Source organism: Vitis riparia, chromosome 6, assembly GCF_004353265.1.
Source record: "Vitis riparia cultivar Riparia Gloire de Montpellier isolate 1030 chromosome 6, EGFV_Vit.rip_1.0, whole genome shotgun sequence".
Lineage (NCBI taxonomy): Eukaryota > Viridiplantae > Streptophyta > Magnoliopsida > Vitales > Vitaceae > Vitis > Vitis riparia.
Window position 1 is genome coordinate 21,489,450 of NC_048436.1, and position 20,818 is coordinate 21,510,267.

General features: G+C 34.8%; 1 protein-coding gene across 1 annotated transcript in view; it reads right to left on the bottom strand.

The window, feature by feature from the left end:
* The window catches only part of LOC117916663 (callose synthase 3), a 33,023-nt gene extending 12,603 nt beyond the window's left edge, over window positions 1–20,420 (bottom strand). Inside the window, exons 1-21 of the mRNA XM_034832802.1 lie at window positions 20,210–20,420; window positions 19,888–20,122; window positions 18,883–18,983; window positions 18,516–18,640; window positions 18,326–18,419; window positions 17,994–18,104; window positions 17,766–17,882; window positions 17,569–17,661; window positions 16,082–16,173; window positions 15,588–15,714; window positions 10,480–10,617; window positions 10,298–10,374; window positions 10,129–10,222; window positions 8,902–9,024; window positions 8,693–8,810; window positions 5,798–6,132; window positions 5,599–5,651; window positions 5,415–5,475; window positions 3,531–3,612; window positions 3,399–3,448; window positions 3,226–3,312 (exon numbers count right to left, since the gene is read on the bottom strand). Coding sequence (XP_034688693.1) covers window positions 3,226–3,312; window positions 3,399–3,448; window positions 3,531–3,612; window positions 5,415–5,475; window positions 5,599–5,651; window positions 5,798–6,132; window positions 8,693–8,810; window positions 8,902–9,024; window positions 10,129–10,222; window positions 10,298–10,374; window positions 10,480–10,617; window positions 15,588–15,714; window positions 16,082–16,173; window positions 17,569–17,661; window positions 17,766–17,882; window positions 17,994–18,104; window positions 18,326–18,419; window positions 18,516–18,640; window positions 18,883–18,983; window positions 19,888–20,083 — 2,274 coding nt within the window. The 5' untranslated portion in view covers window positions 20,084–20,122; window positions 20,210–20,420. The remainder of the gene's footprint in view (window positions 1–3,225; window positions 3,313–3,398; window positions 3,449–3,530; window positions 3,613–5,414; window positions 5,476–5,598; window positions 5,652–5,797; window positions 6,133–8,692; window positions 8,811–8,901; window positions 9,025–10,128; window positions 10,223–10,297; window positions 10,375–10,479; window positions 10,618–15,587; window positions 15,715–16,081; window positions 16,174–17,568; window positions 17,662–17,765; window positions 17,883–17,993; window positions 18,105–18,325; window positions 18,420–18,515; window positions 18,641–18,882; window positions 18,984–19,887; window positions 20,123–20,209) is intronic.
* Window positions 20,421–20,818: the final 398 nt, after the last annotated feature.

The window sequence follows — 20,818 nt, forward strand, 5'->3', positions numbered from 1 at the left end:
CAAGTTTGTCCATGGATCTACAAATGAAGAAGAACTACAACCAGAGCTGTGGGACTTTGATTTTCATCTTGAAACTTTGAGCATTCTAATTCTCAGAGCATTATGGGAAAGAATTTTATGGAATGTCTTTGATAATGTGAGCATGCAACTAAGTAGTTTCAATGTAATTTTATTTCTTCCTCCAATTTTTTTTTTCTTTTAGCATGTGATCAGATTCACTATAAGGATGCAACTACATTGTGTAATCATGTATTAGTATTCATGATGAATTAATAAAAATATGTATAGAAATTTTAAAATCACAATATATATTGAATTTTGAGTAATGCATTCTACACTCCAAGTCTAAGACTATGGTTTTTTCTTTTTTCAATAATATTAAAATTCATAAATATAGACTTAATTCTAAAGATATAAGGAAAGTTTGAAAAAATATGTTGGAAAAAGAGTATAAGTGCAATTTAATAGGAAAACATTGAGGAGAGATGGAGAGTTTTCAGAAAATTTAAATTATATGGGTTACAAAAAACAAAATATGAAGTTACAAATTTTGAATGATGAAATTTAGAAATCAAAGTCAAGTGAGTTTTTGAAAATTAGTTGAAATCCTTCAAGGAAGGTCCTTGTCCAGTTAATACATTTACTTTGTACAGTTAGTACATTTACCTTGTACGCTTAGCGTAAATACCTTGTACACTTACACAAATTTCATAGACCTAGCATGCAATGTGTGAATATGGGTAAGTTAACCATATTCCCATTGTCATGCCTCAAGGAAAAGGAGAAAAATTGAACCCAATTTGTCCCTAATCATCATTAGTGGGGCAAGTAATTGAATGAACATGTACAATGTCAAGGAAATGCATGGAATAAATATGTCATCAAGCAATGTGTTTGTGGAATGTCTCTCATCCTTGACAAAGGGAAATGAGAGAGCGATGACAATCAACCGAATTCCTTCAAGGTATACACCCTTGCACAGTTAGTACATTTACTTTGTACACTTAGTGTAAATACCCTATACACCTCCTGCACAAATTCTATAGACCTAGAATGCAATGTGTGCATTTGGGTAGGTTAACCATGTTTCCATTGTCATGACTCAGGGAAAATTTGGAAATTTGAACCCAATTTATGTTCCTATTCATCATTAGTGGGGTAGGTAATTGAATGAACATGTACAATGTCAAAAAAATGCATGAGATAAGTGTGTCATCAAGCAATGTGTCTGTGGAATGTCCCCTATCTTTGGCAAAAGGAAATGAGCAAGCGGGTTTTTGAAAATCAACTAAATTCCTTCAAGGAAAGTGGTCTTGTACACCCTTGTATAGTTAGTACATTTACCTTGTACACTTAGTGTAAATACCTTGGACACCTGTACAAACTCCATAGACCTAGAATACAATGTGTGCATATGAGTGGGTTAACCATGTTTCCATTGTTATGGCTCAAGAAAAATGGGAAAAATTGAACCCAATTTATGTTCTTATTCATCATTAGTAGGGTAGGTAATCGAATGAACACGTACGATGTCAAAAAAATGCATAAGATGAGCGGGTCATCAAGCAATGTGTCTGTGGGATGTCCCCCATTTTAGGCAAAGGGAAATGAGCGAGCGAGTTTTTGAAAATCAATTGAATTCTTTCAAGGAAGGTAGTCTTGTACACCTTTATACAGTTAGTACATTTACCTTGTACATTTTGTGTAAATACCTTCTACACCTTATTTTAGTTGGATGTTTAAAATAAAAACTCTCCATCCATCCTCTTTCTCTCTTTTCTTTTTCTTATTTTGATAATTTTTCAATTAATCCAAATCATTAAAAAAAAAAATCCTAGTAGATAAATTTGCAACATTTCATATAACTTGTTACCAGAAGTCATGTTCAAAACATTATTAAAAGAAGGAAAAAAAATTAAAATAAAATTTAAACTTTTTATTTTAGAATAGTAAAAAAAAAAAAAAAAAAACTTTAAAATGTTTTTTAGTATAAAAGAAAAGAAAATAGTGAATATGTTTATTTTAAATAGTGTTTTAATAATTAAATTATTTACTTTTAAAATGTAAAAGATAATTTTTATTCATTGAAATTAACATATTTTTAAAAAAATTATTTTTCAAAATAGTTTTTGAATCATTAATGTAATTTTTTTATTTATAATTTAAAAATAAAAAATAATGTAGATTTTAGATTATTTATAAAAGAGTTTAACAAAATAATGAAAAATCCAAAAAAAATGGTTATATAAGGGATAATTGGTTGGAGTTGGCATGTGAAGAGTGGTGGAATAAAGACAAAAATGATGGGTCCCACAAACACCACATGAGTTGAGACAATTTTTACATATTTGATGTGGACAGTCAAATGGGTATTTTTGTCCATTACTATTTCATATCCTTATCATTAATTATGGGTGATAGGAGGACCTTATGCCAATTTCCAGGCCCATCTAGGTGTAAAACACAATTCTCCCAAAAAAGAAAACACCAGGTAACAAAAATCCAGATACACCGGAAACCAACAAAAGTAACCAACCAAATCAAGTAGACCTTTCGCCCAATTATCAATCAAGAAATTATGGCTCACTATGTTGAGGTCCTTGCAGATCCACACTACTTAAATTTAGGTTTATATATCATCAAAAAAACACTTCTCAATGTTATACCCTCCACCAAGAAGGAATTAGAAAATTATCTGGTGTTTTATTTCCTTTCCTTCCAATTGTTTGGACTTTAGCTGCTAAAGCCAAAACACTTCTCAATGTTATACTCTCCACCAAGAAGGAATTAGAAAACTATCTATTGTTTTATTTCCTTTCCTTCCAATTGTTCAAACTTTAGTTGCTAAGCCAAGCCCTCTTCCAATCATACTAAGAAGAGTTGTACCACCATAATAGATGGCACGAGCTCAGGTGATCCAGACAAGGCAGAATTCCTTGAGTGTTGTCTGAGCGGCACCATAAAAAATTGAGTATACCTTCTAAAGAGAATCCATGGAAATTGATGGATTCACTGCAAATCTAGTAGTGAAATCCTTTTAGTTAACCTTGTTCATCTGAAAGTAGATTAATTTGCGGGATCATATGAAATGAAAAAACCCACATCTAAGCAACTGCCTAAAATAAATAAAGGAAGCATGTAAATTCTTAATTACCACATGATTCTTAATGACTATCATCTAGCACAAGGATAAAGTCCTTATAATCAATCAAAAGCTCCACTAACCTCCCCAAGACGACGAAATGCACCGTATATACCTCCAAACAATGTTGAGAATATAGCATACCAGATTTGGGTATCCATAAAATAGACCTGGAAAACAAAACATTTGATTAGAACTTAGTCATGCTACGCCAAATGCAAGACAGATTAATCATTGAAACAATCAAAAGCCTTACAAGTATGATTGGAGCCCAGAGAGCAACAACAACACCAATATTGTTCTTTGCTGAAAATTAAATAACATGAGAAAAAACTTTACTTGCTGAACAAAACATTATGAACACATGGCACATATCCATTTTTCTTACCACGAGGAAAAAATTCATGCCACTGGAAATTAGTTATCTTGACACTCATGATAGCTTTTGTTGGACCCACTAGAGGCTTTATCTGCAATAGAATAAGGATTGTCAGTATAAATGGAAAAATTGAATCTCAGCTTAAAGCAACACACGGCCAATCAAATTTACAACAGCAAGTTTACTAAACTTTTTTTTTTTTTTTTGATAGATAACAGCAAGTTTAGTAAACTTTTTTTTTTTTTTTTTTTTATAGGAAACGACAAAGGAATATATTGATAAAAAGGAAATACAAGAGAAGGATGAGGAATCCTCCCACCAAAGAAAAACAAGACTACAAGTAATCAAGTTTAGTAAACTTTCAGAGTCAAAAAAGTGCAACAAAGCCTTATCCAACAATTTCAGGACATTAGGTACAGATCCAGTTCTTCCTTCAACTTGAACCACATTGGTTATATCATTCCTTGCTGGCACAGCCCCCCAGATATTTCTTGACACATGGCTAAACCAATAGCCTAAATGCCGTCCGAATAGAACCTAGTTCTAACTTCAATAAGTATATACCATACATCAATACCTGCCTAAACTGATCCAACAATAGTAAATACCAACTTCTTTTTTGAGCAACCTAGTAGCAGGAGGATATAGAGAATGAGAAGATCAACTAACACAAATTCAACTGCTTAAAATTAACTAAGGGGAGCATGGGAAATAAGAAGCCTTTATAACATTTTCGTTTTTCCTTTTTACCAAATTCACAGATCAACCAACTGCTGAGGCTAAATTCTAAACCAAAAGAGGTGAAAATGAGTCCAGACACTTTTTCTCACAATTTTAGGCCACTTTATCCTTCAATATACATTTTTTTTTACGAATTTTTTCCTCCTATGCCAAGTTCATTCTCACAAAGAAAGCATGAATCAAGATGAAAGTTTTGCCAATTCACAAAACATGTTTACAGTGAATAGGTAGATTGATTGAGGATTAAAGCAGGGAAGGGGAGGAAGATTCCTGCTAATATTGCAGTGGTATGTAATGGAATCTCCTTTTTTATAATCAGAAACAACAATTGCAATTATGTTAAATAAAAGAAAGATGTATAAAAAAAACAAATGAGAGGTTCTCCAGAGAGATGTAAAAATAAATTGCCAGCATGTGCACAGATATGTGTAAGACTGAACTATTAACTTTAGGGCAAATCCATGAAAGATCATTGCCATTGGCTCTTGAAGCTATTCAAACAATGTCTCACTTCTGAGGAGCTTTTTCGTAAGGTAGGCAATTCCCTCTCAATGCAGTTTTGATCATTAATGAGATTCTAGAAGAAAAAATAATTTTAAGGAAGAAAAAGCAATACAAATCTTTTGCAACCATTGGAGCTACCATAGTCAAATGCAAAACACCAAGGGTTTAACAACAAACGTGCCTAAGGACATGTTTTAAATGCTCAAATTCAGTCAAAAAGGCTCCAAAAGGTCCTTAAGAATGTCAAGTTTTAAGTCGTTATCATAAACCAATTTCACTTCCCATCATCATTCAATTTTGGTGTATTTTACTCTTTTATTGGGCCCCATTTTGATTTTTTTAACGCAAGTGTTTCTTCTTCCACCATGTATAACCCACCAATTAAATTTTCCAATAAACCTAACTAGTAAAACATTGATTGAAACTACAATGCCCTTATGCAATACCAAAATAATTTTTTCCAATCCCAAGGTAGGGCATTCATAAACAAAAATCTTAATGTGATACCAAAACCAAACCAATTCTTGTCATCAAGATGCACACCAGATAATAAGTTAAGAGTCATTAAGTTTTTTTTTTTTTTTTTTTTTATAATTATTACCAGAACACTCAAGCAACTTGAATTTCAATGATGGATAATGAACAAACCTCTATATAGTAACTGAATGCCAACTTCGTTATAATAAGAAGAACCCAAAACATTGTGTACCTGAATGTTTGGACAAGGATAAAATAAACATTAACAAAAGGGAACTACTTTACCCTATAAAAAAAATATTAATGTCAGTTATACAAGTAATTCCATCCATATCTTGAACCAATGGATTCTTACTTGAAAAGAGAAAATGTACTCTCATGCATTCCCCTCCCAACGTAAAGTCGAGGCTGCAAAATATCAAGCATACTAAGAATAAACCATATGCTGTAAACAGAACCACACACTACTACCTGAATTCAACATATAACAAAGTTTTGGCAACTACAGTAAATAAATAGAAATAAACAAGTGATAAGAAAAACAATCTACATACCTGCGACCACCACATCATGAGCATCACAATTTTATAGTTCGATCTTTCAAGGAAACGGCGAATGAAGGGAAAAAGAAACAATACAGCAGCTAGCATGTTTGGTGACAAGTATACCACAACAGCCAAAATAAACAAGGAAGGCGAATGTGAACTGTTGCCAAACCAACTTTTAATGGTTTGAGCAAATCCAGGAGGATTCTCCCAAGTGTAAGCATAAGTGACTGGCAGAATTATCACCCATGCAGCAGCCAAGACAACCTTTAAAATGTATCTTAGCTTAACATAGAATGACATGCTTTCCCTTGCTTTCCAACTGAGGATTACATCAAGGACAGCTGCACACATTAACGGAGTAATAATCATAGAACTTTCGTGAAGCAGAAATTCACAATAATGATCAGGTATATTTTTAGAAATCTTTATACAATTGAGACCTTCAGAAAAAGAATGGCTTCCCTCTCAGTTGTGAGTAGGTGTGAGTGCATGTTAAACCATTCAATTGAGAAGAACGAGCCTAAATAAATCCTCAAAATTCTAGAAATTCCATACAAAGGAATTGAAAAAATGTAGAAATTTTTAACTGAGAAAAATCCAAGAAAAGTAAAAGAAATGAAAACTAAAAGGAAAAGTAATCCCAGAATTTGAAGTTTGGCTGCACATTGTTTTTCTTTTTCTAATCAGAGAGATACACATTGTTTTGGTAAGTTTAATTTCATGATCAATGAAAGGGAAGTCTTGTAAGTTCCAACATTTGCAAATAAACATTTTTTTTCTGCAGATCCTACAACCAGATCATTTTTTTTTTTTATAAGTAAAAGCAATTGTATAAAGAAAGCCTGAAGTACACCTGATAGTATACACGGAGTATACAAGGCAACTAGGCCAAAGGGAGAGAAAAAACAAAAAAAAACCCTTACTTACAACCCAACCAATCAATGAAATCGAAAATGGACCATGAAGCACAATTTACATGCACCCTAACCCAATCTGAGAACATGTACAAAATCAATTCCAATCAAGCATATGGTGTCTAGTACCACATCAAGTCCAGCTCAAAAATGGAACAGCCTGTCTAGGTCTTCTAATATGCAGGAAATATAAATGTACAAACCTACCAAGAACAACATGGCTGTACAATTGGATGACCATGTCCACAATAAACTGTGGTAAAAAATAAAGTAAAAAGTACTTTTTTATAGCAGATGAATGAATAGATTCAAAATAAAGTAGGATATCTTCTGAAATTTTTATGCTTAGAAGTTATCAAATTCACAATAAATAAAGTTAACACACTTTTGTAAGGGCAAAAAAAAATCTATTTATAAAATGGCACCTAGCAAAAAAAAGAAGAGCAACCCTAGTTCGCAGGATATATACAAAGTGCAGAAAAACCAATAAAGAAAACAAGAGGTACTATATGGCCTTATACCCTTACCCAAACTGCCAATGAAATCTAATAGACACACCACAGTGCCAGCTCCTAAAGACATGGAAGACTGAGTAAACAAAGATGTCACAAGAAAAAAAATGATAGGCATAAGATGTTATGAAAATATTTCTCAGATATCTTGTTTAAGCCCTATTTTAAGCCAAATTTGTGGCAGTTGCATACCAGATATCTTGTTTCTAAACCTACCAACTATTGATTGGACATTAAAATTTATATGTAGGAGAACCAAATTTTTTTACTGGGGTTAGGGAGGTAAACAGACATAAAATAAAACACAAAAATAAAACCAAAAAAAAATGCAAGGAGGACATGTTTTTGGCAGTTGCATACCAGATATCTTGTTTCTAAACCTACCAACTATTGATTGGACATTAAAATTTATATGTAGGAGAACCAATTTTTTTACCTGGGGTTAGGGAGGTAAACAGACATAAAATAAAACCCAAAAATAAAACCAAAAAAAAATGCAAGGAGGACATGTTTTGGATCAAGAGCCCTTAAGGAATCATCAGCCCCAAGAGACATATCTTATGAAAGGACAACAGGGAGAGAGTGGGTCACCTTTTTCTCCATTCTCCTATTGTGATTGAATTATGGCAGAGGTTGTTCTCCTTAGAAAAGGTTTATGAGCAGCCCTAAAAGAGGCAGGTCAATATGATATCCATAGCCACCTAGAAATCTGGGAGAAGCTCTAGGACAGATCATTCCCCTATGACATAGCTAAGCCTTAGTTGTTTGCTTTGAAAGGAACTCTGGGATCTTTGAGGCAAAGAAGAGGCCAGTTGATCATATATGGGACAGCATCCCTTTTTGTCATCTCTTGAGGTTTCTATTTCCGGAGAGTTCTCCAACATTCCTATTAGAATCATACTGCAAGACTGAAGACCAAGTCAACTATTATATCAGGGGAAAGATTCCATAAGAGCGTGAAAGATTTGTCCACCTCCTATGTGCCTTAAGTTTAATTTCATTCACAGCAATTTAGGCAACCTGACATAGGAAGGAACTGGTTGTTTACTTGTTTTTTCCCCATTTTTCTTGGGGGGATTGTTGTGCTGGGCAGGTGTGGAGTGCAGAATGATTTTTGAGGCTTTTCTGTAGCCAAATGGAGAGAGAAATAAAAGAAGAAAAAAATCACAATATGACATTGCTTACATCATTACATTGATGCAGAAGAGCAAATGGATCCTTTCCCAGCAATCATTACCATGCAAAACACAGGTAAGACTGGTAGAAAACTTCTATACTAGATAGTCCCAAAAATCTCAATACTTGGTCAAATTTTAAAAGAACATTGTAGATACCATATTATTTCCAAAATGCAATCTGCTATAGAAAGAATAAATGGATGCAGAAATAAAAAAGAGGAAACAAAGAACAATACTTTCAAAAGTTTTTCTCAAGTGGGAAAAAAAATTATCAAATCACCAAGATTAACTACCTACCTTGCCCAAGCTTCAGTATTGCAGCAGTTATAAAGACGCTCAGTACTTTCTTGAAAACATCACCACTAAAGATTGAACTTGGTTCCCCCGAACCATTCCAAGCAACAATTATCATAGCCTTAAAAGAATCACAAAATTTTAACACCATGTTACATAATCAAAGACAAAAAAGACAAGCAAAGAAAAGGTATGGAAGGACAGACAATTACCTGTAAGCACAAAATGAAGAAACTCCACATTCTATCAAAGCTTCTGAAAATATGCCAAAAGGAACGTATCTCAACAAAATTAACTTTTCCCATCCAGCGATCTCTGGCAGTTGGTTTGCCATCCTGAAATCAAAATATCATAATAACCCACCATCACTGAGGACAATTTCTTTCAAATTAAACAGCACCAACCACATTCAGCAGAAAGGAATAATGCAGTAATAATTAAACAATGTTTTAAGTATGATATCAAATCATTTTCTCATTTAGTTGAGGCTTGGGAACGAAACAGTAGAAGATAAACCTAACCAAAAGTATATACACAAAAGAAATAGTGCGAACAGTGTAGGACACAGAAGTAGATAAAATAAAATAAGAAAAGGAAATATATCATACAATAAAATAAGGAGTAGAATACAGAAGCATTAGCATGTACACTGATATGTGGTTCAATTAAATTATGATGTGAATCTTAACGACTATACCCTGCCACTCAAGTAGACACATAAATAAACACCCATGTACATGCTATCATTAGTAACACAAACACATATAAGGGTGTTAACCTTTCGATATATTGATCATTTCTTGTTGTTTGCCTGTTCAGATAGACTTTTTGGAAGTAAAAAGCAACTTTTCAGCTCAGTAGAATTTTTTTTGTCACGTCTTTGGATGGTTTTTATAAAATTGTTTATGAATCTAAAAGGACTTCTAGGAGAAGCAAGGAAGAGGTTGATTCTCACCAAAGACCTCGTTTATTTTAATCATTGAACTATCAATTTTTCTAAAAGCTTAATCTTAGTGATTTGTCTTCAAACATGCATCTCTCTCCACGTATGGGGCTGCATGTGAGGGAGGATATTAAAGAGCATGTGATCCAAATCCTAAAAGGTTAAGCTTGTAGCATTTGGTTTTGAGGAAAATTGGTAGTTCAATATTGATGTTTAACAAAAATTCCACATGAAGTTAAACTTCCTACATATACAATACCAAGTGTTTCTTCTTTTTAACCCAATAATCATCCACCTTTTCACTTAAACCCAAACAATAGAAGTGGCACCTATTAGAAGCTATTTTGAGACACAATTCTCAAATCTTAACCTCTCAACCAAATAGAAGTCATGGCTAAAGAAAAAGCAAAAACAAGGCCAATGAGCCACAAAATAGCAAATGTAAAAAAAGCAAGGTAAAGGAAACAGAAAAATCAGAGTAATAGTAATAGCATACCCCATTTCTTTCGTTATGGGTCTCTTCTATCGGCAGATAAAAGAAATCAGCATCTGCACGCATTGGCCAACCTAGTCGGAAGCAATCAACCGACCTAAAATCCCAAATAATTCGTTATTTCTTAGAATATATTGATAGGGAGCAAAACAAAGAAAAACTTGTGTAATACCAGAAGTATTCATTTAAATCATCATAGTTCCTCCATTGGGAATGCTTAGATTTTCCCCTTTTGCTCCTATCAGCTTCCTATAGTACAACACAATTGTCATGACACAACTAACAAAACTAGGAAGAAAATTATGACAACCAATACTGTTAGTCTTTCACAGAAAAAAAGAACACGTGTAGCACCTTTGCGATCACTTCATAGATAGGAGTAACCACTTTCTTTAAGAAAGCCTCTTCTTCACCTCCATAGGCTGGTTTCACATGTTCACCTGTCATGGGACTGACATTCCCAGCCAGCATACCATACAGCTCAAATGCCATCTACAAGAACAAAAGTATATATCAATCCAAATACAATTAACATTTATCAATAGCCCAAAAGAAAAACATTTCAAGAAAGTATTTCTTCAAAAATATATTAGCTATGGCACTAATATCTGATAATCAATGAACTATTCCAAGGAAACTTGATTCCATGCCATAATTAATAATAATTATCTTTTCTCAACGACATTTATGCCAATAGTTACCTTAATGAAATCAAACAGCCCTACAACTCGTCAGTTTCTCATCCATTTGTCATTTTGAGTGATGATCTTGTAAAAAATATTGTCCTCAATCTCAACATCTCAAAACTTCTCAACCACCCCTCAAACTGCTTTTCTTCCTCATCTCAAAGGTTTAACTTCTCAACTATCTGAAAATACTTTCTGCTCTCACTTCTCTTTTAAAACTCTCACAGCTTTTCTCTATATATTCAGAGAATTTTCAGGGTACTCTACCTAGGTTCAGGCTTTTCTTACCCCATTTATGAGTTTTTTATACTACATTTTTTTATGATTTCTTTTATTTCTAAAAACAAATGAAATTTAGTGATGAGAGAGATTTATTAGCTTGGTTCAAACCAATTGACAAGGTTGGCTCAAACATTTCTTTTTTTTTCTTTAATAAGAGTGTATTAGTAAAAGCAAAAGGCGCACAAGAGTACACGGGTCAAATAAAAAGAGCACAAAACAAAAAACAGGAAAAAGGGTACACAAAAAAAAAATACTCCCTCATCCAAGACCCAACCAATCTATGAAATCAACCAATTGCATATATCCTCCTCCTATATACACCCTAACCCACAGAAAAATTGTTAAGGAAAATAATTTTTAACCTTTGATCTGAAAATTCCTCACATTCAAAGAATCTCCAATTTCTTTCCATCCAAACCGTCTAGAAAATGAAAGGAAGGGCAGCTCTCCAAGCCTTAATATGCCTTCCATCTATAAAGAGCCATGTCACCCTAGGTTGGCTCAAACTTTTTTATTGAAGTTCAAGATTTATATTTTATTTTAAATTTGACAGTAGTGGAATCCATATTTTCATTAAATCAAAACCTATGCCCGTCCTTTTTCTATTTGATGAGAAACAACAATATAGCATATTAAGAAAAGTAAAAATAAATACAAACAAGTACAAAGGAGGATGAGAGATCCTCCTAAAGGAATAGAAAAAGAAAGCAAAAAACCAAGTCCAAGAATCTATACATGAGAATCCACAAACTATGTCCCATGTGGGAATATACAAAAATAATCTATCCTTGCTAGCCCCCACCCTTGGGTCCACACACCAACCTCCAACTATCAAGTTGGATCAAATTATGGGAAACACCCTTAAAAGTTGTAATGCAAGATGCCCAAAAGGAGGCTAAGAAATGAATTATGTCCCAAAGACACTCTGAAGTTCTCGCCTTGTCCTAAAAAATCATAACATTTCTATCCTGCCACATAACCCACATCAGAGCAAGACAAGCAAACTACCACAACACCTTGCCTTTCCTGGTATTTCCTAATCTTTTATATGAAATAATCATCATGTCACATATACTCTTAGGAGGAACCCAATCTATATGAACCAAGTCGAAGAGTCCATGCCAAAGCCCCAAACTCAATAGGCAATTTAAGAAGATATGATCTATCGTTTCACCACCCTCCATACATAACAAACAAACATTAAGACTGAGGGCTTTATAGGATCTTTTCGATTGTAGCATGTCATTAGTGTTTACCTTCTTAAGTACCACTAACCAAACAAAGGATTTGACCTTAAATGGGGCTTACAATTTCCAAACAAAATAAATAGCAAATGATGGAGTTGAATCAATATGATTGAACAAGACTAAAAAGAACGACTTTATTGTGAATAAACCTGGAAAAAAAAAAGATAAAGACGAGGCTCTAGAGTCATGAGCAAATGGAGATAAATGCAAGCGTGAAAGAGAGTACATGAGTCTTTCAAGATCTTCTAACTCAAGATCCAAAAGATTACATTGGAAGTTTGGATTCTAAGAGAAAGGATTAGTGAACCCAAGAACTAATGAGATAGTGAGGTTTATAACTGTGACAATTCTGAATAGACCTAGGAATTGAGAACACGGAGGTTGATCCCCCCACCACAAGTCTTCTCATAACCAAATTCTTATCCCATCTCCCACCACTAGTCAAGTGTGTATCTAGAAAAGCCTGGAAAGACCTCTGCAATGGCTTTCCAACAACAATGATGTGACCACCTGACTATAGTGTTGGCATCCCACCCATTAATATGTCCCATAAATGCTTAGGATAACCTAATGCCAAAGAGCATACCTTTCTCCAAAGCCATTTTCCTAATAGAGCACGATTTCTTACAAAAATCTTCCCAAACCCTAATCCCCTATCCCTTTTAGCCTTACACACTAAGTCCCAACTAATGAGATGGTCTCTCTAATGCTCCCCAAACTCTGACCACATAAAATCACTTTGCAATTTCTCAATTTTCAATGCCATTAAAGAAGGAATCTTGAACATGGAAAGAAATTAGTTAGGAATATGAGATAAGCATGAATGGATAAGAGTTATCCTCTCACCTAAAGACAAATAGGCTTTTTTCCATCCATCTAATCTTCACGAAACTCTCTCAATCACCAGATCCTTTGATACACTTGTCTTTGGTCCCCCCCCCCCCCCCCCCCCTAATGGAAGTCTCGAATATGGACTGGGCCAATCTAACACTTACACTCAGGGACCAATGTCATCCTATCGAGTTGATCTAGATCAATGTTGATGCCAAAGAAGGTACTCTTCTCTAGATTGGCTTTACGTCTAGAAATATGCCCAAACACTACCAAAATTATCTTAAAAGGTTCCAACTCTTCTCTAAGTTTGTGCCCCCATCCTTCTAATCCTATAAAATAACAAACCAAGATTCTAATATCAAATTATACTCTAAGCATTTAAAGCTAAATGTCAATGTACTAAATAATATTGTATGCCAGTTGAACACATTATAATGCGACTTTCAGAATTTCCTGGAATTCCAAAACTCCCCCTCAAATTAATGTGCTATCAATCTGTAACCAAACAAGACTTTCTATGGATCCATTCCATGTACATGAAAAAGACATGTTACTTCAGAACAACAGAAAAACAGAAAAACCGGGTCCTCAAGAAAGTGTATGACAAATCCAAATGAAAGTACATTCCATGGACTTCACATGGACCTAAAAACAAGCCAATAATTAGAAAGGAGCCTAAACAGGCTAAATGCAGAAAGTACTAACCTCACTAAACATAACCATCTGAAATAAACAGGATAAGCACGTATGACAAGTTTGAGCAAAACAGACATCATTCCAAAGCCAAAATAACAAATCACAAATGATCAAGCACATTGATGCAAGTTAACAAGCTCTTACGCCCATGAGAAATTATTCCTTTTAATAACACTGCCTAAGACCCTTTTAAGTCTTAACATTTTGGCATCAAACCAGATTTCAGATTATCACATCTTAATCAGGAAATCTTTTATTTTGATGGATGTGAAGGCCCATTCCACCACCATATATGAAGTTAGGTTTATGATGAAGGATCTGAGCTCTAATATGATGACAATATGCAGGCACTAAAAAGAAAAAGTAAATCCATATTAGGAACTCAAAAGAGCCAATGTCTGGCAGACGGCTGCTCAGAGAATCTAATCTAAAGCTCTAATACAAAGGTGAGAAATAAATCAAATAATAGCAAAAAATAGAATGGACTAATTGAGCTGATCATCGACATGATGTGTTTAAATAAATTATAAGTTGAATGGGTATGCAAACAGGCAACAGAAGCATCAAATTTAATATGTTCACAGCTCCAAGGCAATAAATTTCAGTTATATGTCAATTCACACCAAATGATATATTACATCCCAGTACCACAAATTACAATTCTAAATTTCCAGACAAACAAAACCACTTTAATCAAGACAAAAATCTCAAAAAAAAAAAAAAAGGAAAAAAAAAACATAATCAGGAAACATCCTGGCACGCATCTGATACTAATAATAAGTAGGGAATAATCTTTTACTTCACTTTAAGGGTACAAATCATAGACAACAGGCATCTAATGAATTTCCTTTCATTTAATACAGGTTACCCAATCAAGGATACAGAACGAACATTTTTTTTTGTTCTGATAAGATTGATAACAATTATAGTCTTTTGCTTATTTTTTTTCGAGGCTGCAATTCATAATTGAGTACTGAAAAGATGAGATATATCTTGTTATAACAAGGCATGAACTACCGAATCTGAATAAAACCTGTTCCAGATTCTAGTACAAGGCAATGCATATCTTACTGACCGGAATCCATTGATAACCATTTATAGTCTTTTACTAGGCTATAATTCATAATTGAAGACTGACAAGTGAAGACATCTTGTTATGACACGGCACAAACTAACCAATCTCAATCAAACCTGTTCCAGATTCTAGTACAAGGTCATGTATATCTTACTGACTGGAATCCAAGGTAACATCAAACTGCACTTCCTTTAACAAGTAAAGAATGCGATAAATATCAATCCTAGTTAACACTTCAATTCCAGATAATATAGCAGACAAGCTACATGATGTCAACTATAAGGGTGCGGAAGACACTGCTACAATATTTTTTCTTTTTTTTTTGACAACTGAGGAACCCTTCATGGCCAAGCCCTTTGGACTCTCCATTGGGACCCAAACCTCGAGGTGCTAACTGCACCCACCACAACCAACACCGTGTAATCCAGGAAACTCAACCGACTGTAAGAATCGAACCCAAGACCATGCACCTCTACCACACATCCTAGGCATTCGTGATTTGCCATAACCAACCAAGCACCCTGACGAGCATAGTGCCACAAATATTTTAAGCATACTAAGTTGAGCCTGTGGTCCTACAATAGCATAAGATAGCCATATATAGGTCTGTACAGATATAAGAAAGATCGATTCAATGCATACATGATGATAAATATATGACAGGCATTCTGGCATGAATCTTAAGTTTGCAGCTTCTCCCCAAATAAGAAGATATAAGCCCATGTACAATAGTTTGCGCTGTTGCACTTCCTGTTGTATAGTTGGTAGCCTGCAATTTTAAAGCACCAAAAAGAATTACAACATAAAAATGACATATAAGTTAAAAGACTGAATTAAAATATTTGAACCAATCCAGAAGGGGGGGAGAAAAATTAATCCAGGTCACAAGCATACTCCTATTTTTTTCCTTTACACAATGCCTGACACCTCAACGAATGTCACACAACATCCAGTCCAATTGAAGTGGTGGTATCAGACAGAATGTATCCATGTTAAATACTGACAGCTTGTATCTGTGTGACACCTATAATGTAACTCTTCCAACATAGAATGTAAAATATTAACTGCTCCCTCTGAAAACAAAGATAACAAGAGTCTAATTGGTAAAACAAAAGAATGAGTTTGAGTAGGCTCACCAAAGACTGCTTTTCCGATCCAAGTACTTGCACCATTTTTTGTAATTCTTAAACAGTTTCTTCATCACTTCTGTCAGTGCGCGTTCATCCAACTGCATGAGAGATGCTCATAAGCGCATGATATGCAGATAAAAATACATTTTTATAGGCAAAGATAAATATATTAAAAATGCCTAACAAACAAGCAGAAAAAATACAAGCATATGCATACATGTGGAATCATCTGAATAGACTTCAGGCTTCAAATTTTTTACATGAAAAAAATGTTTAATCCATATCTAGAAATAGAATCCTTTCATAATCAATAATAAGTGTTTACAAATCAAAGGATGGAACAAAAAAACACATTAAGCACACAGAATGATCCATTGGTTGGACCAAGAAGGGACACAAAACAGGTATGAGGAAAATATGCTTTATGAAGGTTCAATCATCTGGAGGACACAAGGTCACCAAATAAGCTATCTACATGCACACACACATACAAGACAGCATACATGTGTACATACACATATGGACATAGCTCATATATCGAAGTATCAGCAAACATATCTTAAGTTTAATTAAGTAATAAACAGGAATCACTAGTTTCATGTGATGATTGATAGGATGCTTCAGAGATCTGCGTTATGTAAACAAGAATAAGCATGATATTATTTTTCTTCCACGCCCAATGGAGAGCCAGAGAGACTTTTCCCTTTAAAAAGAATAATTAAGCAAACAAAAAGACAGTTTTTGTCATGGATAAAAACCATTCTAATCAAAATGGAATTAAAGCTTGTACAAAACATACTGCAAAACATTTCAAGATTAGATGCAGCCAGAACGCAATTTGAGTGGGAAAGACAACAGAAAGCCAAAAAGGAAATAATGCTGTATAAACCTCCACTGCCCCGCAACAGCCAATTTTTTGTATGAAGCCCATTCACATTTTACCACAATAAAATCATGATTTTTACATGCTTAAGACAAAATAGCAAAACTATAATTCTGGATTCATGATATTCCAACAGAAAATTTTAGTGACTAGCAACCAAAGTTAGGTGACTCAAGCAACACCGAATGACCCAACAAGCATCAAATGACATTCAATTTTTACTTCTAAAGCAGCAATGAGATGATACCCAGTTATGAGGTGTTGAAGGCAACCCAAGTTATGGTCGCAACTAAAGTGGTTATACGCAGGGAATTGGGTTGCAGTTATCAGTTTAGGAGCACTAGTCTGGTGACAGCAATGGAGTGCTGACAGCAACACAGCAGTCAAAGATGGTGGTGAAATTTGCACCGAAGTGGGGAAGGACATACAGAAGGGGCAATCACCAAAGTAAAATTTGAAACGAAAAATGAAATCTATAGACCTAAAACATCTTTTTGTCTCTGACAACAATAATAGCCTCCACAAGCTACATATCATCAATGCGCATTCTCATAAGAAAAATAGAGGGAAAATCATCCCCAAAGACAGTAGTATCTTGTGAGGGACAAACCTTGGGTTGTTGATCAGGCTTAGGAAACTGCCGTATGTGCACATTTGCAAGTAATAAAATCAGATGCTCCCTTTGATTGGCAACATTATCCTTCTGCAGATTACAATAAGCATGGATCAAGAGTACAAATAGTTATTTGTCATGCTCAAGTAGCATATTTTGTAAATGATATTGCAAGAACTAGTTGGACTGCTCACCTGAAATCCAAACATTGCCTGTAGCCAGTCTAGAATGTCTTCATCGTTTTTCTTCTTGTAATCCCGTGGCCATGGAAGACCCCTTGTGTTACGAAGAGCATAAACAGCAGCTTGAATCTGCAAATTAGAATGACAACCAGAACGATTTTAATGGTAGTTGCACAAATGTGACATGAAGGTGAAAGGAAAGGCACAAACAACAAAGAAGCATGGAAGTTGGAGAAAAACCTCTGGATATCTCATAATTGCCTGATTTGCACTATCAGGATCAAGAGGAAGAATATTGTAAGGGACATAAATCTCTGTCTTCTCTGCAACTTGATTTTGAGCTTCTAAAATCTATACACAACAATCATGATTCATCAGCTACATATCATTTTTTATCCTTTTAACAAGACATTCAAATAAGAAAGAACCACTTAATAGGTTATTAGGCCACAGAAATTCTTATGGTGATATAACTCACACTTGTAATTGACAGAAAACAGAAAATTACATCACCCAAAACATCCTCAACAAAAGAAAAGGTCGAAAGATCACAAAGCACAAAATGTCATCACCTCACGATCAACTTCAATAGCTTGAGTATGATTAACAGCTTTCAAAACCTCAAATAGAACATTAGCGGTCTGATATGCTTTTGTGAGCTGTGCCCTGAATAAATGCAGAAAATTTACTGTCAAATACAGCGATAACAGCAGTTTGTTCCAGGCATATTAGCCAAAGACACTTCTCTCTTAGAAAACACACCGATCAGCTTTATCGGCAGCATTTTGTAAAGCCTGGATATATTTTTTGTAGTAATGCTGATAAAAACTCTGCATTTCACGCGCATCACTTTTTTTTACCCTTCCCATTAATGTTGGATCATTCTCCTGAAAAAGATTAAATAGAATCCCCTTCAGGAACATGGAAAACCAACAAAAGACATCAAACAATAAATAGGATTTGGCAATATCAAACATCATTCAACGCAAGTATGGTCACGCTTTGAGAAAGCGTCGTGTCCAAATATGGTATCACAGGTTTGTGTCAATTCAGTTCCAGTCACTCAGATGAAGAGATAATAAATTTACTAGCATGTTATTATCAGTGAAGCAAACATAATGTTGCTTACCCTTTCTAGACGTTGTAGAAGTGCAGTTTTAAACTGACGGACACCACGTCCACTAGAGGTGGGATCCAACCTGTGAGCCTTCTCAAAGGCATAAAATCGACCTATGCCCAAAAACAGCACAACAGTTAGAAATTGAAGTCCACAGTAAAAAACACTAGCAAGAAACATAATGAGAATAACTAGATCCAATCAATCAACAGTATCAAGATAAATATAATCAACATAAAAAATTTAGATAAAAGCCAGAAATTTAGTACTGTCAACCCAGAGACTTCAGAATTTCAAATTAAGGATAATTAAAACATTTGTGTTCCAAATAAGTTGAATCCTCTGGTTTCAATGTGATCTCATACTTAGCCTATCTTACTTCAAAATTATAACCTCTTACATGGGTCTTCAGAATGAAAGAGGACTTAGGAAAGAGAGCCAAGAATCCACATTGTTCATTTCCTCTTCCTTTTCAATCATTCTATCCAGCCTTCAACCAATTCAAGTCAAAATTTGTCCGTAGTTGTATACTCCATTCTTATGCGGTTTAAAAGCACTACTTAAATTTCATATAATTACATTCCACATTGTTGTTTAACCATCAAATTGGAGCAAAGCCGATCCAAACTAAATTGAACACGACCCATTTCAACATTGCTGTTTGGTCATCGTAGCAAAATGAGCGCAACCCACCCCAAGTGCACATAGGCACCAGTGTAATGCATGCGCAAACCCAAGATAATTGTGAACCCTATGCTCTGATTATTACATGATACAACAAAGGGCAGTATTAACCCAGCTATCAAACCGGAAAGAAACTAAGTAAACAATAATAGAACCAATAATCACACAAGATACACTATAAACTGACAAATAAGGGTTTAAAAAAAAAAAAAGCTTTTCTCAGAGTACTTTCGAAGTCTTTAAAACAATAAACAAAAACTCTGTACTTTTAGCTCTTGAAAGCAACAAGACTGCTTCCAATCAGTGCAAAGGAACTGAACAGTCTGAACTCACATAGATAAGCAACTCTAGGATGGCTAGATTCGACTTCATTAGCCACACGGAGGATCGGAGCGATCTCCACCAGCGACGACGGCACCACCTCACTGTCGAAAATCGACTCGCCAAGATTCCCTGCCGTCTGTGTCCGCGTGATCCGCCGCTGCTGCGGCTGCGGCTGCGGCTGATCCGAGCCGCTTCTGGACGCCATTTTTTTGTGAACTCACAGCCACCACCCCTGTTTGTTTCCCTGGAAAAACGCAGAAAAAAAAAAAATACAATCAAATCCACTGAAAACCCTTTTAAAACAGAGAAAAACAGAGAGAGAAGTACACACTAGGTATCTGAATCTGACATAAGAAGCCAATGAGAGAGAGCACTGAAATGTGAAGTGATTGAGAGAGATTTGAAGAGAAATGAAGTGGAAACGAAGGAGGGCGTTAGAAAGAAAATGGGTTTCAGTGACAGTAGAAAACCCTAAGAGAGAGAGAGAGAGAGAGAGAGAGAGAGAGGGGTTGGCTGAAACTTTAAGCAAAGCTTAGAAGGAAAGGAAACGATGAGGGGGCTGGAAGAACATGCAAAAGGTACTGATGCTTTGTTTTTACTGATCTCCAGTGGGTTTTTCCATTTTTTTGGTATTCCTCAAAAATGTTGAGAAACTACCCCAAATCTTCATGATAATTACCAGAGTACCACCACCGTTGCTTTACAGTTCACCTAGCGTGGGGCACCATGTGGTGGAATTCATCGATACCCAAAAGCATTTTTCTTAACTTGTAAAGTGCTTTTACCCTGTTTTTCTTTTACAATTCTTTTGATTTTTCCCTTTTATTTTTCCTTTTAATAGACGAGAGAGTTTGGACTTAAAAAACACTTTAACAATCAAATAAGCCCAATTTTGTCTTTGAGGAAGAAAAGTTCATTTGATTTTCTTAATGAAATTTTA